Source organism: Gopherus flavomarginatus, chromosome 2, assembly GCF_025201925.1.
Source record: "Gopherus flavomarginatus isolate rGopFla2 chromosome 2, rGopFla2.mat.asm, whole genome shotgun sequence".
Classification (NCBI taxonomy): domain Eukaryota; kingdom Metazoa; phylum Chordata; order Testudines; family Testudinidae; genus Gopherus; species Gopherus flavomarginatus.
Window position 1 is genome coordinate 15215461 of NC_066618.1, and position 17233 is coordinate 15232693.

General features: G+C 43.5%; 1 protein-coding gene across 3 annotated transcripts in view; it reads left to right on the forward strand.

Moving 5' to 3' along the window:
• Positions 1–17233, forward strand: part of LOC127045478 (sodium channel protein type 5 subunit alpha-like) — a 365137-nt gene that overhangs the window by 262184 nt on the left and 85720 nt on the right. For all 3 annotated transcript variants that reach the window (XM_050941520.1, XM_050941519.1, XM_050941518.1), the window contains 2 exons: positions 12526–12680; positions 15037–15210. In XM_050941520.1, the coding sequence (XP_050797477.1) occupies positions 12526–12680; positions 15037–15210 (329 nt within the window). The remainder of the gene's footprint in view (positions 1–12525; positions 12681–15036; positions 15211–17233) is intronic.

Sequence of the window (17233 nt, forward strand, 5' to 3'; positions counted from 1 at the left end):
CTTCCTGTCTCCTCGCAGTGCATTTCCTCCTGGGTAACGTCGTGCATCTGCGCCTATTACGACTTGGCTCACGTCCCATCAGGCCACGTGACTGCGCACTCCACCAGGGCTCAAGCTTCATCAGCTGCTTTCCTCGCGCACGTGCCCATTCATGAAATCTGCCGTGCAGCGACCTGGTCCTCAGTCCACACTTTCGCCTCCCACTATGCCCTGGTTCAGCAGTCTAGGGATGACACAGCCTTCGGCTCCGCCGTATTGCGCTCTGCGACATCTCACTCCGACCCCACCACCTATGTAAGGCTTGGGAATCACCTAACTGGAATGGATATGAGCAAGCACTTGAAGAAGAAAAGATGGTTACTCACCTTTGTAACTATTGTTCTTCGAGATGTGTTGCTCATGTCCATTCCACACCCGCCCTCCTTCCCCACTGTCGGAGTAGCTGGCAAGAGGGAACTGAGGAACGGACGGGTCGGCAGGGGTATATATCCAGCGCCATGGCGGCGCCACTCCGGGGGGGGACCTGCCGACCCACCAGAGTTGCTAGGGTAAAAATCTTCCGACGAACGTGCATGCGCGGCGCGCACACCTAACTGGAATGGATATGAGCAACACATCTCGAAGAACAACAGTTACAAAGGTGAGTAACAGTCTTTTCTAAGTATATGACTATAGGAGTTTATATTTTGGGGGAGTTCTCTGGCCTGTGTTGTACTTGAGGTCAGATTAGATTATGACAATGATCCCTTCCGACCTTGGAAACTATGAATCAGTGAATCACATCAATACTGGTACATCCTTACATGTTCTACTGCAGCCCAAACTTCTTGCTCAAATATAGTAAACTTCTTCTTCGAGTGCTTGCTCATATCCATTCCAGTTAGGTGTGCGCGCACCACGTGCATGTTCGTCAGAGATTTTTTACCCTAGCAACACTCGGTGGGCCGGTAGGACGCCCCCTGGAGTGGCGCTGCCATGGCGCCTGATATATACCCCTGCCGGCCCATCCGCTCCTCAGTTCCTTCTTACCGCCTGTGTCAGTCGTTGGAACAGTGGAGCGCGGCTTACCTGATCTCCACCTCCCTAGCTCTTCGCTTGTTTATATAGTTATTGTGTACATAGTTCGTTTTCTATAGTTCAAGTTCCGCATGGTATCCCTGGGAACCATCATTCTTTCCCTGGATCCCGGAGATTGGTACGCCGCTCTTGATATGCAGGAGGCATATTTCCACATTGCAATTTATCCCCCACACAGGCAGTATCTGCGCTTTGTGGTAAATCATCGACACTACCAGTTTACTGTCCTCCCCTTTGGCCTCTCCTCAGCCCCTCGTGTCTTCACGAAGTGTATGGCGGTCGTCGCTGCTTCCCTATGCCATCGTTGAATACACATCTTCCTTTACCTCAACGACTGGCTTATCCGAGGGGCCTCCGAGGCACAAGTCATCAGCCATGTGACCATTATCAAGGATCTGTTTATGCGTCTAGGCCTGATCATCAGTTTAGACAAGTCCACTCTGGTGCCTACGCAGAGGATAGAGTTTATCGGGGCAATGCTGGACTTCAACCTTGCAACAGCCAGTTAACCCCCCCACCGGTTTCAGGCCACAGTCTCCCTTGTCCAAAGTCTTCAGAGTTTTCCAACAACCTCTGCTCGCACTTGCCTTGGTCTCCTCGATCACATGGCTGCATGCACATTCGTCACAAAGCACGCCAGACTGCGAATGCGTCCTCTCCAAATCTGGCTCGCCTCCGTCTATCGGCTGGGCAGAGATGCCATAGACATCATTCTGACAGTTCTGCCAAGCGTTCTCGGCTCCCTCGACTGGTGGCGAACGTCATCCCGGGTGTGTGCAGGTCTGCCGTTCCATCCTCCCCAGCCCTCCATGTCCCTAACAACGGATGCGTCCTCCCTGGGCTGGGGTGCTCACCTAGGGCACCTGCGCACCCAATGCCTTTGGTCGTCCCAGGAGTTGACGCTACACATCAATGTCCGAGAGCTGAGAGCAGTCCGGCTGGCATGCCAAGCGTTCCAGCGCCATCTACAGGGCCGTTGTGTTGCAGTATTCACGGAAAACACAACGGCCATGTATTACATAAACAAGCAGGGAGGGACACGGTCCTCCCCCTTGTGTCAGGAAGCGATCCAACTGTGCGACTACTGCATAGCCCACTCCAAAGACCTAGTAGCCTCCTTCCTCCCAGGAGTCCAGAACACGCTCGCAGATCATCTTAGCAGGTCCTTCCTGTCACACGAGTGGTCCATCTGTCCGGACATTCTCCATTCAGTTTTCCGGAGGTGGGGCTTTCCCCACATAGATCTGTTTGCCTCCAGAGTGAACAGGAAATGCCAGGTGTTCTGCTCCCTACAAGGTCGCTCCCCGGGCTCCCTGTCGGACGCATTCCTCATTTCGTGGACGGGCCACCTCTGTTATGCCTTCCCACCATTTCCTCTCGTCCACCGAGTTCTACTCAAGCTCCCCAGGGACAAAGCCCATCTTATCTTGATCGCTCCAGCTTGGCCGAGGCAGCATTGGTACACCATGCTGCTTGACCTGTCTCTGTCAGACCCGATTCCCCTGCCACTCTGCCCGGACCTGATCACGCAGGACTTCGGCAGGCTGCACCACCTGGACCTGCAGTCCCTTCATCTGACAGCATGGCTGCTGGCTGGTTGAGCCAATCGGAGTTACGTTGTTCCACCGCAGTGCCACAGGTGCTGCTGGGAAGCAGAAAGCCCTCCATGCGATCAACATACCTCGCTAAATGGAAGCGCTTCTGTCACTGGTGCACTCAGCAGGACCTTTCTCCGCAATCTGTATTAGTCCCCACTATCTTGGACTATTTATGGTCTCTCAAAGAGCAAGGTCTAGCGATCTCTTCTCTAAGAGTGCATCTTGCAGCTATTTCCACCTTCCATCCTGTGGAGACTGGCAGTTCCGTTTTTTCCCACCCTATAGTTTCCAGATTCCTCAAGGGATTGGAGTGACTCTACCCCCAGGTCAAACGCCCAACCCCTACCTAGGACCTGAATCTCGTCTTAACCAGGCTCATGGGGGCCCCCCTTTGAGCCTTTGGCCACATGCTCACTGCTGTACCTGTCTTGGAAGACAGCATTCCTAGTTGCTGTCACCTCAGCTAGGCGAGTCTCAGAACTTCGAGCACTGACTGTGGATCCTCCGTATACGGTGTTCCATAAGAACAAGGTACAGCTGCGACCACACCCGGTGTTCCTCCCTAAAGTCATCTCTACCTTTCACGTTAATCAGCACATCTTCCTGCCAGTCTTTTTTCCAAAGCCGCACTCATCGCGACGGGAACAGCAGCTGCATACTCTGGATGTCCGCAGGGCTCTCGCCTTTTACATCGGGAGGACCAAACCCTTCCAGCATTCACCTCAGCTATTTGTAGCGGTGGCAGAACGTATGAAGGGCATGGCAATCTCTTCCCAATGGATTGCATCTTGGGTGACATCCTGTATTCGGGGATGCTATGACTTGGCTCACGTTCCGACTGACCATCTCACCGCCCACTCTACTCAGGCTCAAGGCTCATCTGCCGTGTTCTTGGCCCATGTTCCCATACAGGAAATCTGCCGCGCGGCCACCTGGTCTTCCATCCACACCTTTGCATCGCACTATGCATTGGTCCAGCAGTCCAGAGACGATGCCACCTTTGGCTTAGCGGTCTTACATTCCACAACGTCTCGCTCCGACCCCACCTCCTAGGTAAGGCTTAGGAATCACCTAACTGGAATGGATATGAGCAAGCACTCGAAGAAGAAATGATGGTTATTCACCTTTGTAACTGTTGTTCTTCGAGATGTGTTGCTCGTATTCATTCCACACCCGCCCTCCTTCCCCACTGTCGGAGTAGCTGGCAAGAAGGAACTGAGGAGCGGATGGGCCGGCAGGAGTATATATCCAGCACCATGGTGGCGCCACTCCAGGGGCCCACCGAGTGTTACTAGGGTAAAAATCTCCGAACGTGCATGCAGTGCGCGCACACCTAACTGGAATGGATATGAGCAACATATCTCGAAGAACAGTTACAAAGGTGAGTAACCGTCTTTTTTATTGTCTTGAAAAGTGAGTGTAATTAGGACCTTATGCCAAAAGGTATCTACAAAATGGCTTTAATTTAAATATATCAATAACCAAATATATTCTACCAAATATTACTCAAGTGCAGGTTATTCTGTGCCATGTCATGCAAGAAATTAATCTGTTTTCTTTATTTACAACAGATAATCAGCATCCGAGTTCAACTGATGCAGTTTTGACTGTTGTATTTGTATTTTAAAGTATTTCTGGGTATTAAATAACTGGATTTTTGACAAAGGGTCTATAGAAAGCCTCAATGTCATTAGAAATCAAGTTTTTTAGTGTGACTTCATGCTTGTATTTTAGCCTCTAGTTTTAGTTTCTAATTCCCTTAACAGAAGATTTTCACATTGGAAAACTAGAATGCAAAACAAAATATTTACACAAACTACATTGGAAATTTGCTATTGCTTTTCCATAATTCCTTATTGCAGACATTTGAGTAAGAGCTTTCTCTCTCACAATCTGGCACTGCCTTCTACCTGTAACTGCAATGAAGTCTAATGCATAGAATATATCACCTTCTGCTCACAAGAAAGCTATTGTCAGGTCACAAATTTAGCGTTATGTAATTTTTGATTTCACTACAGGAGACCACAGTGGGCGAAGGGAATAACTCAGTAGTTATAAAAAGCAGGAAAAAAGTAAATGACATTTGCATTTGGAAATGTTCCCAGGTGGAAAGGTCCCTCTTTTAGTCAGAAATGACATGCACTGTTCTGATATGAATTGAAAACACAGCCATTGTTCTTGGGCCAAATTCACCACTATACAAACCAGTGCAAATGTATTGATTTAACAGGCACTACCTTACATTAGTAATGGATTTGGCCCTCTCTGAGGTTCTGATTCTGCCACTCCATGCTTAAACTACTCTCTGGGAAACCAATGAGGCAGCAGGGTATATGCCCAGAGAAAGAAATGTAGGTGCCTAAGGAACTTTTACTGCAAAAACTTTATTTAGCTGTCTACGGGGTTAGGTGGCAAGTGAGTGGGAGTTTTATCAATACCAGCGGTGCTTTAAATCTGAGATTTAAGTGCCTAAAGTGTCAGGCCCTTAAGTGTCTTTGTGACTCTAGACCTAAGTGCCTAAATCACTTTTGAAACTGAGACATAGGTTTCTGTAGCATTAAGGCATTTTTGCAAATGTTTCCCTTAATCTTGTTCCTAGTGTCCCTAAATACATGACACAAATCACCATCACTAATCACCCTTTTAGCAATGTCAGCCAGAAGAATGGAATGGCTGTGGAGAGTGAATTAACCTTTTTACCCCCCAGACAAGGCTCAAGAATGAAACATTGATGGGGTGGAACTTTCCTTTGCTCAAGCTGTACCCGATCTGTAAAGAGGTAGAGGACTTCAGTCTCCTTTACCGTCAAACTGGCATCTTTTACAAACACTAAATTCTTTTAAAATATTTTATTAATTTTCTGTTCTTAAAATTGGACCTGGAATTGATCCAAGTACCGGAATAAAACTATACATGGAATAGTCTGGGCTGGGCTTGTGCAAAGCTCTGTGTGCTGGAGACATTTGGAGGTTTGAGGAACTTAAGCTGAAATGGTCAATAGGGTACTGCAATCATGTCACAGCTGCTTGCCCACTGCAGGATTCCCTTAGTGGAACTTTCCCCATCGATATGCCCCGGCAGGTCCCTTTTATGGCTGACCATACCCCCTTTCCAAGTACATCCTTTCCTTCCCACCTCTTGATGACTATCATTTCTCTATGCAGTACCACAGCATTCCAGAACATTGCAAGACAGGCTGAATTGTCTTGTTTGGCCATTTCATTTACACTTCAGATGTAAGTTAGTAACCTGCACCATCTTTAACTACTGAAGGATTTGGCATATCATATTTTATTACCTTAGGGACTGATCATTCTTCCATTGAACTTAGTAGCAAAAATCCCTTTGTCTGAAATATTGGGAGCAAAATTGGGGTCTGTATCTTGCTTTTCAGAACCACATTAATTTCTAGGGTACGTCTTCTCTAGTAAATTTTATTGTATGTTAAGTAGTCTAATTAATTGACATGATGCTGGCAGATCATCGTTGACAAGGTAAATTATGGTCAGCTCCTCACAGTCATGAATTCCTACTGAAGGCAAACCTGAAGATGCAAGAAACGAGCTTTTAAACCAGAGAGATGGGTTTGTCCATTTCCATTTACACCAGTCTTTTTGGCATAGCAGATGATTATCAAGATTGCTAGGAAAAGCCAGGGTGTTGAAGGATGGCGATAGTTGTGTGTGTCTCAGTTTAGGACAACTATACCTGTATCCCCCCTTGTATGGTCCAGCAAGGATACCCATTCTTAGGTTTCTGACTCCCCAGCCATTGCCTCTCTTGGAAAACACATCTCTCTTCCTCTTGACTTGGTTATTTCCAGACTGCAAAGCCTCCTGCGTACACGGTGAATTCCCCAGCAAAGTCAGACTACCTAAGCCATCCTGCTTTACTGTTTTTCTCTCAGAGATGGTAAACAGGGTAGTTTCCCACAGTTAAACAATCACACTTTTAGTACTTTCTAAGCAAGCACATTTATTCTTGAGATAAAAGCATTACAAAGAAAACATGTTTAAAACAATGAAAGAACCTACACGTGTGCTAATAATCTTACCAGAAATCACCACCGCCCCCCAACTCCAAAAAGGGCTCTGGCCAGTGAACCCAGGCCAAATCCCACCCAGAGTCTTTCCTGTGCTTAACAGTTCATCACTCCTTTTGCTCAGAACATGAACACTCACGAATCTGAGTTACTTCTTTATACAGTTTTGAGGTCTTTGATCTATCTCCATGTAACAGGTGATCTGCAGACAAAAGGTCTTGCAAAGGTTAAAAGGTTGAGTTTTTGCTTAATTGAAGTAGTGGCATTTGCATACCCCTCCACCTAGAGATTTCCTTGGAAACCTACTTAAATAAGAGTTAACTCTTGTGTCAGTCCATTGTTTAAAAGAATCCATTCGAACTCATAACATTTCCCAAGGTTTACATGAGTCATTTCTCCTAAGTTACATACAATCCCAGAACAATACATAAACATTTCTATTTTCATATAGTGAGCTCATAAAATACTTAAACTTACATAACATAAGAGCAGAAGAGCTGCCTTACTGGGTCAGACCATGGTCCATCTTCCCCAGTATTCGGTCTCTAACAATGCCTGAGAAGCGTACAGAACAGGGCAATTTTGGAGTGATCCACCTCTGGTTTACACTTCTGGCTTCTAGTAGTCAGAGGTTTAGGGATGTTCCGATGATGAGATTGGATCCCTGACAATCTTGGCTAATAGCCACTGATAGATCTATCCTACCTTAACTTACCCAGTTCTTTTTTTAACTCAGTTATACTTTTGGCCATCACTACATCCCATAGCAATGCGTTCCACAGGTTAGTTGTCCATTGTGTGAAAAAGAGTACTTCCTCTTGTTTGTATTTAACCTGCTGCCCATTAATTGCATTGAGTGATCCTTGGTTTTTGTATTGTGTGAAAAGGTAAATACACCTCTCTATTCACTTTCTCCATACCATTCATGATTTTATAGACCTCTATCATATCCTTTCTCAGTCGTCTCTATTCTAAGCTGAACAACCCTAATCTCTTCCATTTCTCCTAGTATGGAAGCTGTTCCATACCACTGACTATCTGTGGCAGGGCGCTGCAGGGGAAGCTGTAATCAGCTCCTGCTACTCCAGACCCAATCAGGGAAAATGGGTTGGGGCTGGGCCACTAGCTAGGGCTGGCCTGTAAACTGACTGCACCTGCCAGCCTCGTTAACGGGCTAAAAGCTTGGGTGAAAGTGAGTACGTGGGGGGTGGGTGCGCAGAGACCAGGAGGGGAGAGTAGGCTCAGAAGGAGCCAGGAACCTGCTACCCTGTTGCCACTGTGGCCTGTGTTAGGCCAAACCTCTAAATAATCTGTAAATAGTTGGAGCTTGATGGTGAGGACCGGACACAGGAATAAAGAGCATGGATGTTGCACCAGCTTGAAGTGGTCCTGACTCATTGGGGAGTGGGGCCAGGAGAGTGACCCCAGTGGGGCGCAGAGAGCACCTCTGTTACACCATCCTTGTTGCCCTTCTCTGAACCTTTTCAAGTACCACTATATCCTTTTTGAGGTGGGGTGACCAGAAGTTGACACAATATTCAAGGTGTGGCTGCACCATGGATTTTTATAGTGGTATTATGATATTTTCTGTCTAATTTTCTCTCCCTTTCCTAATAGTTCCTAACATACCGTTAGCCTTTTTGATTGCTGCTGTGCATTGACCAGATGTTTTCAGAAAACTATCCACTGTGACTCCATGATCTGTTTCTTGAGTGGTAACAGCTAATTTAGACCCCATCATTTTGCATGTATAACTGGGATTATGTTTTACAATGTGCATTACTTTGCATTTATCAACACTGAATTTCATCTGCCATTTTGTCGGCCAATCACGCAGTTTTCTGAGATCCCTCTGTAACTGCTTGCAGTCTGCTTTGGACTGCACTATCTTGAAAAATGTATCACCTGCAAACTTTGCCACTTTACTGTTCTCCTCCTTTTCCACATCATTGAGTATGTTGAACAGCACTGATCCCAGCTCTTTAGGAGACACTACTGTTCACCTCTCTCCATGATGAAAACTGCAAACTGTGGCCACTGGAAGCTGCGGGCAGCCATGCAAATGTAAACAAACTGTCTTGTGGCCTGCCTGCGGATTACCCTGACAGGCTGCATGAGGTTGCCCACCATTGATGAAAACTGACCATTTATTCCTACTTGTTTCCTATCTTTCAACAGTTACTAATCCATGAGAAAACCTACCCTCTTATCCCATGGCTATCTAGGGCACGTTTACACTTAAAATGCTGCATCGGTGCCGCTGCACCGCTGTAGTGCTTTAATGAAGACGCTCTAAGCTGAGGAAAGAGAGCTCTCTCATCATTTTAGTTAATCCTCCTTCCTGAGAGGCAGTAGCTCTCCTGCCAAAATAGCACTGTCTACATGGGGTGTTAGGCTGGGATAAGTACCTTGCTTTGGGATATGGATTTTTCACACCCCTGAGCAACGCAGTTATACCTGTATAGGTCTGTATTGTAGACCAGACCTTAGTTTTAATAAGAGCCTTTAATAAGGGACTTTATCAAAGACATTCTGAAAATTCAAGTACAGTATATTGACTGGATCACCCTTATCCTCGTGCTTGTTGACTCCCTCAAAGAATTATCATAGATTGGTGAGGCATGACATCCCTTTACAAAAGCTGTGTTGACTCTTGCCCAACAAAGTGTACTTTTCTGTGTGTTGATGATTCTATTCTTTATAATCATTTATATCAGTTTTCCTGGTACATTAGACTTACCAGCCTGTAAGTCCCAAAATCTCCTCTGGAGTCCTGTTTAAAACTCTGTTACGTTAGTTAATTTTCAATCATCTGGTACAGAGACTGATTTCGGTGACAGGTTACTACAGTTCTGCAATTTCATTTCTGAGTCCCTTCAGAACTCCTGGTGAATACCATCTGATCCTGGTTACTTATTACTGTTTAACTTATCAATTTGTTTTAAAACCTCTTCTACTGACACATCGATTTGGGACAGTACTTCAGATTTGTCACCCCAACAGAATAGCTGTGATGTGGGTATCTGCCCCATATCTTCTGCAGTAAAGACTGTTGCAAAGAATTCATTTAGCTTCTCTGCCTTGGTCTTGTCTTTCTTGAGTGCTCCTAGAACACTCTAGCTTAGGAACCATGCAACAAACCTCGATGCCAACTCTGCCCACATCTACACCAGCGACACCATCACAGGACCTAACCAGATCAGCCACACCATCACCGGTTCATTCACCTGCCCGTCCACCAATGTAATATATGCCATCATATGCCAGCAATGCCCCTCTACTATGTACATCGGCCAAACTGGGCAGTCTCTACGGAAAAGGATAAATGGACACAAATCAGATATTAGGAATGGCAATATACAAAAACCTGTAGGAGAACACTTCAGCCTCCATGGCCACACTATAGCAGACCTTAAGGTGGCCATCCTGCAGCAAAAAATTTCAGGACCAGACTTCAAAGAGAAACTGCTGAGCTTGTTCATCTGCAAATTTGACACCATCAGCTCAGGATTAAACAAAGACTGTGAATGGCTTGCCAACTACAAAACCAGTTTTCTCCTCCCTTGGTTTTCATACCTCAATTGCTAGAACAGGGCCTCATCCTCCCTGATTGAACTAACCTCATTATCTCTAGCTTGCTTGCATATATATACCTGCCCCTGGAAATTTCCACTACATGCATCTGACGAAGTGGGTATTCACCCACGAAAGCTCATGCTTCAAAACGTCTCTTAGTCTATAAGGTGCCACAGGATTCTTTGCTGCTTTTACAGATCCAGACTAACATGGCTACCCCTCTGATACTAGAACACCTTTGTCGTCTAGTGGCCCCTCTGCCTGTCTGGCAGGCTTCCTGCTTCTGATGTACTTTAAAAAATTCTTATTGATCGTTTTTTCATCTTTAGCTAGTTGCTTCTCAAATTTTTCTGGGCCTGCCATATTATACTTGTACCTTTTACTTGCCAGAGTTTGTGTTCCTTCCTATTTTCTTGATTAGGATTTGACTTCCAAATTTTAAAGAATGTCTTTTTGCCTCTAACAGCCTCCACTACTTTGCTGGTTAGTCATGGTGGTATTCTTTTGGTTCTCCAACTGTCTTTTTTGATTTGGGGTATATATTTAGTCTGAATTTCTATTACGGGGCTTTTAAGTGGCCTCCATGCTGCTTACAGGCATTTTACCCTTGTGACTGCCATTTTTATTTTCTGTCTAACTAGCATTCTCATGCTTGTGTAGTTCCCCTTTTTAAAGTTAAATGTCACTGTGATTGGGGTTTTTTTGGTATTTCTCTCTCTACAAGGATGCTAAATTTCATTGCATTGTGGTCAGCTATAGCTACCTCTTGGACCAGATCCTGTGCTCCACTTAGGACTAAATTAAGTATTGCCTTTCCCCTTGTGGGTTCTGCGACTAGCTGCTCCAAGAAGCAATCATTTATGATGTTTCGAAATGTTATCTCTGTGTCATGCCCTGAGGCAACATTTACCCAGTTGAAGTTACACAATATTACTGAGTTTTCTGGCCTCTTTAAGTATTTCACAGTCACTATCATTATTCTGGTCAGGTGGATAGTGTATATTTCTACTGCTATACTCTTAACATTCACTAAGGTTTGTCCAGGAAATTGCCATACCTGTTACACTTTGAATGTATTTTAGGTAGTTGTTATATGGACCTTCTTTTCTATAGTATATGAGTGCTTCACAATCTTTAATGTATTTATCCTCACAACACTCCTATGAGGTAGGAAAGTACTATTATCCCCCTTTCACAGATAGGAAACTGACGCCCAGAGAGTCAGAGGCTTGTCTACATATGAAAGGAAGGTTCTCTCATCACAGCAGGTAATCTACCTCCCTGAGAGGTGGTAGCTAGCTCAATGGAAGAATTCTTCAGTCTACACAGGGACATAGGTGGGCTTAACTATGCTGTTCAGCTATGTGGATTTTTCTTCAGATCCCTGAGCGACATAGTTATAATGAGCTAATTTTCTAGTGTAGGCCAGGCCTAAGTGACTTGCCCAAAGTCACACAGGAAACCTGTACTAGAGCACATTTGAACTCGGGTCTCTCAAGTTCTAGGCTGGTACCCTAACCATTGGGCTGCACTTTCTGTCTGAGGCCTGAGGCCTTTGTGCTTCAGAACAGCCTACCCTCACCTCCCTTTGATCAGATTGTCTTTTTTTAATTAATAACTTCTGTGGTACCTTAATGCCAGGAATCTGCCCTCACCAAAGCTGAGAATGGTATTGAGAGTACTGGTAAAATACCGCCAAGAATCATTACACTGATCCCGCTACACTGTTTGTGTCTAGACAACATAACATGATAGGCCTGGTAGCACTAGTAAAGCATTACCGGTACTCCCTACACTATTAAAAACTAGTGGAAGGATGCTCTAGAAAGAACTGGCATCATTAAATGGTTTTGATAATTTTTTAGTACTGGAGTAGAAGCAGGAGTAGATAAGGAGAAATGGAGAACAGGGTGATAGAAAAAAGAAAGAGGAAAGAGTTTACAGTCTCGGAGCTTTCTAATAGTCCCAGATGTGAGAAATACACATGGTGGGCCCTTGGTCCTAGGAGGGAGGGATAGCTTGGTGGTTTGAGCATTAACCTGCTAAACCCAGGGTTGTGAGTTTAATCGTTGAGAGGGCCACTTAGGGATCTGGGGCAAAATCAATACTTGGTCCTGCTAGTGAAGGCAGGGGCCTGGACTCAATGATCTTTCAGGGTCCCTTCCAGTTCTACAAGATAGGTATATCTCCAAATATTATTATTTACTCTTGACTGTTTTTTCCCCCTTTTAGTCTGTGTCCGATTCTTCCCTTGCTGTTCAGTGGACACCACAACATTTTCAGGCAAAATTTGGTGGAGGCTGAGGAAAACCTGCTACAGAATAGTTGAACACAACTGGTTCGAAACTTTCATCATATTCATGATCCTGCTGAGCAGCGGCACGCTGGTAAATTTAGCATAATCTCTCATTAGGTTTAAAGTGTATGTGTATCTAAAGGAAAGAGACAATGGGCTAGTTACATTCCACTTCAGGAAAACTCACCCCTTGCTGCTTGTTTCCCTAAAGATGATTAGTTTGGGACTAAAACTTGTCTTGTCCCTTGGCAAATTCACCATCCTGTCTCAACATTTTACAAAGATGTTTACTAAAAACTTGGGTCCAGACCCTTCCACTCTTACTCCCATGCAATAGTACTTTACTCCATGAGTAGTCCAGTGGCAGCCAAACACCACATGAGTTAGGAGAGCTCTGAGATGGAGCAGTAGTTGTAAAGATTGTCTTCCTCACGTGTCGATTTCTTGAGGACAGACTGTTGCATTCTGAAGGAATGTTCGGAAGTCACCCCTTGCTGGCTTTCACTAGCTCAGAGAGACACGAATCTCTTTCTTAAGGTGTGAGCCAGGTGTTCCTTAGAGCATGGGGTTCAGAAGCAGGTCCAGGAAAGTCGGGCCCACCCTCCCTTTCTCTTATGCTGTCGGAGGAAGGGAGAGATCTGAAAATATTTTTTTCTGTCGTAACATGGGGTTCCAGTATGGAAAAGATTGAGAACCACACCTTTATTGCTTCCATGCATGTGATGTTACCAAACTCAATCAATCCTGGCTAGATGATTATTGCCCTGAGTTCTACTTTGGGATCCTCTGCTGCAGAGGTTTCACCCCATACTCAAATTATCTTTTATGCAAAGTAGGATGAGAATCTTAATTGCTGCCTTTGGCTGTTCAGAATGTTAGCATTCGACTTTTGGCTTATGTGAATTGGGCTGATTAACCAGTTTGCTATCTGGAACAATTATACAGGTTCTGTATACATGGACTGGGTTTGGAACTGACCACTGTACCATTCATTCATCCCCAATTTTTCTTTCCCTTTTGTGTTCCCCACAGTCCAAATGCAGGTTAAAAAAAAAGATCAGCACATTTGTGATTGTTCTTTAGGCCCTGATCCTGCAAGCACTTATGCACATGGGTGACTTTACACATGTGAGGAACACTACTGAAGTCAATGGCACTCACAGATGTAAAGTTAAGCATATGCAGATGTCTTTGCAGGATGGGGGCCTTATATTGTTATTTAGAAACAATGTGCTAAAAACTCTCCGTCAGGCTAGCAAACACTGAACCAGTTCAGAAACAAGGCAGTCTTGTAAATTTAGAATATAAAATATCAGTGTCCTACTGATTGATGTCTGGTTAATTTAAAATATTTTCTCAGGGAAAAAAAGTTAAATTATGAGTATAACCCTATGTATTTATTTTATTTTTGCTATGCCTATTATTTCATATCTTAATTAGATTTTGAATGGGGTAATAATAGTTTTCACTAGCTCTGAGTAGCATAGCACTTTTTCCTTGGATCTCAAAACATTTTACAAATTTTATCAACATGCCTGGGAAAGAAGTATTATTATCCCCAATGTACAGCTGTGTAAACTAGAAATAAGGGTTAACTAGCTTAGCCAAGGTTAGAATCATAGAATTATAGATTATTAGGGTTGGAAGGGTCACATGGCAAATCAGTGATAGGGCAAGGAATAAAACAAGCAGTCACCATAGTTACCTGTCCTCTGCTCTATGTTCTGTTCCTTAAAAAACATGGTCTCCTAGAGTGAAGGGGGCATATGATAATGCGTTGATAATACTGGTGTAAAATCTATTGGGACTTGATCAGATTGAATATACTGTTTGGACTGTTCTGGGGAAATCTGGAATATGGTTGTGGGACACTTTGTAATAAATTAATCCTCTAAAGAGCTATTAATACTCAAGAAGTCTGGAGTTTATTTGAGAAGCCCCTTGAAGAAAAAGGAAACTGAGGCAGGGCATCTCCAGAGCACCTCAGGCCACGAGGTGGTGCATGGTAGGTGGTCAATGTGTTACAGGATTTTCAAAAGTGCATAAGGGATTTAAAAGCACAACTGCTGTTGCCACATCAATGCTTTTGAAAATCTCCCCCAAAATCAATTTAATGTATAAAAATAAAGGGAAAAGAATACAGCTTTCATGCCTAGGATTTCCTTCTATTTAACAGTCAGGTTATCCAGAAAAGACACCTCCATTACATAAATCCTAATATTTCTGCTTGGCCACCAAAATACAGTTTTAAGTGCATCTTCATAATGAACAATTGCCTACAGGAAAACAGATAGTTACTCATTACTTTTAAAAATACAAAATATACATTTACTGTGGCTTCTGTTATAAGTGACATCAAATCAAACAATACTGTAGACTTGCACTATATGAACGTTTTCCACTGCAGTACTGCAGAGCAGTTCTAAAGCGATGCTTTGTACTTCCAGGCATTTGAAGATATTTACCTTGAAGAGAGAAAAAACATTAAAACCCTGTTGGAATATGCTGACAAAATTTTCACTTACATCTTTGTCCTGGAGATGTTTCTGAAATGGGTGGCTTATGGCTTCAAGAAATATTTCACCAATGCCTGGTGTTGGCTCGACTTCCTAATTGTAGATGTAAGTATCACTTTTGAAATATTATGTTTCTTGTGTTGATTATGCAGCATGCAGGAATGTAGATGAAGTTAGTTGACATTCAAATTCATGGTGATGACTTAAAATATTTACAAGTTGTTATGACTAACAGCTCCTTTTAATACAAAACAAACAGCAAAGGTATCTATGTGAATTCATTTGCCATAGAGAAATCTCAGTGTAGCATAATAGCAAATGTACAATTACGTTTCCCTTTCAACCTTATTGAAATGAAATGACCTTCATTTCTTAATGTTAACCAGGTTCCCCTCTGTCCTCTTAAGTCTGCCAGTACTTGCACTTGTAAAATGACAGGCATTGTTCTGACAGTAAGAAGCAACCTTACATGAACCTAGATGTAAAATGCAACGCTTGGTATCTCATTGAGCATCCTCTGGCAACCAGTGTGCCAAAATGAAAAGCAACTTTGTATCATTACACGGAGGTGTTACAGTGCTAATTTAAGTCACATGTCATTTTCAGCCGTAAGAACTCACTCTGTCTCTTAGCATTTCACATCTCATTCCACACTCCAGGCTCGCACCAGGTCTGGTTACCTCTGACTGGGTGGCACATGACCTCAGCCCACTAGGCTTTCAGCAGATTAGAGAAGCTATCGCCTGGCATGGTTTCCTAGCGAGGCTGCCAGAGGTACATAACAACATGTTCAGTACCATCTTCCAAGTATTTACAAGTGAAAGAGTCCAGGAGATGAAGGCATGAAAAGTTTTCTAGGACTGAAAGTGGTTTCTCCAGGACGAAGTCTTACAAAAGAATCTGATTCCCTCATGCCTTCAGATATTTAAATTCACTGTTCTTAGTTTTCCTGACAAGGAAATCTTTAAAACTAGACAGCAAGGCCAAATAAAGGCAAGCCCACACTACAAGAATGATAGATCCAGATTTTTACCCTTTCTTCCTCTGAAGTTCAGGATCTTTGGATGCTGGTTACAGATAAGGACCAGCTGCAAACCATGTAAATCCCAAAGTACCAGAGTGCTTGGATGTGGGCTTTGAGCCTGTATCTTCAGCTTATGAACATGGCTGGTGAATTCACTTAAGACTAAATACACTGGGCCAAGGCTTCTATTTTTTTACAGATGAGCAGGAATTTTTAATTAAAGTATATCAAAAATGGGCTAATTGTCGCAATTATCTCCTTGGCATTCTTACTAGCTTGACATATTTGTGCCTAAGGCTGGTGAAGCCCTACACACATGTCATTTATTTACTTTTAACAAATGCTGTTTTTCCATTTTACACCAGAACCTTGTGTCTAGGGATAACTACTTTCTTTGACCTCAATCCAAAAAAGCACTTCACTGGGGCTACGCAAGTGTTTAATGTTATGAAGGTGCTTACGTGCATTGCTTGATCAGAGCTTTCCCAGAGCTTTAAAAGATTTCATCAAGTTCATTAAATTATACCTCTCTCTCTCTTCCTCCTATATAGTCTAAGAAACCTCATAAAGAGAATGATTTTTTTTCACAGAATAGCTTCCATGACAGAAGCTAAAAGGCATGGTTTAATGGTTTGACCACAAGATTGGTTTGACCACCAACTTCTGAGTTGTTATCCCGAGAATGGCTCCCATCTGTGGCTTTGGTCAAGTCACATAACATTTTTGCCTTGGTTTCTCCATCTGCAGAATGGGAATAACAGGAATTACCCTTTCATGGGCATTCGAAGGATTAATTTCAGAAATCAATGTCTGTAAAGTGCTTTGGAAAACAGGAAGTACCGCATGAGTGCTGAGTATTATCATTACTATAAACAGAGGTTCTTAGTAAGAAGAATTGCAATTTGCACATCAAATGCATTGGAACAATTTGGAGCTTTAATGCGATTTCATTATAAACAGTTTCAAATGAGTTTCACAGTTATAAATACATACCTATTATAGCATTACATGGGTAATACCAAAGGGAGTAAAACTGAGTGCCCAGGCTAAAATTCTGTCCTCCATGTGGAAATCTCTCATTTAACAAGAGTGACTTGTGTATCC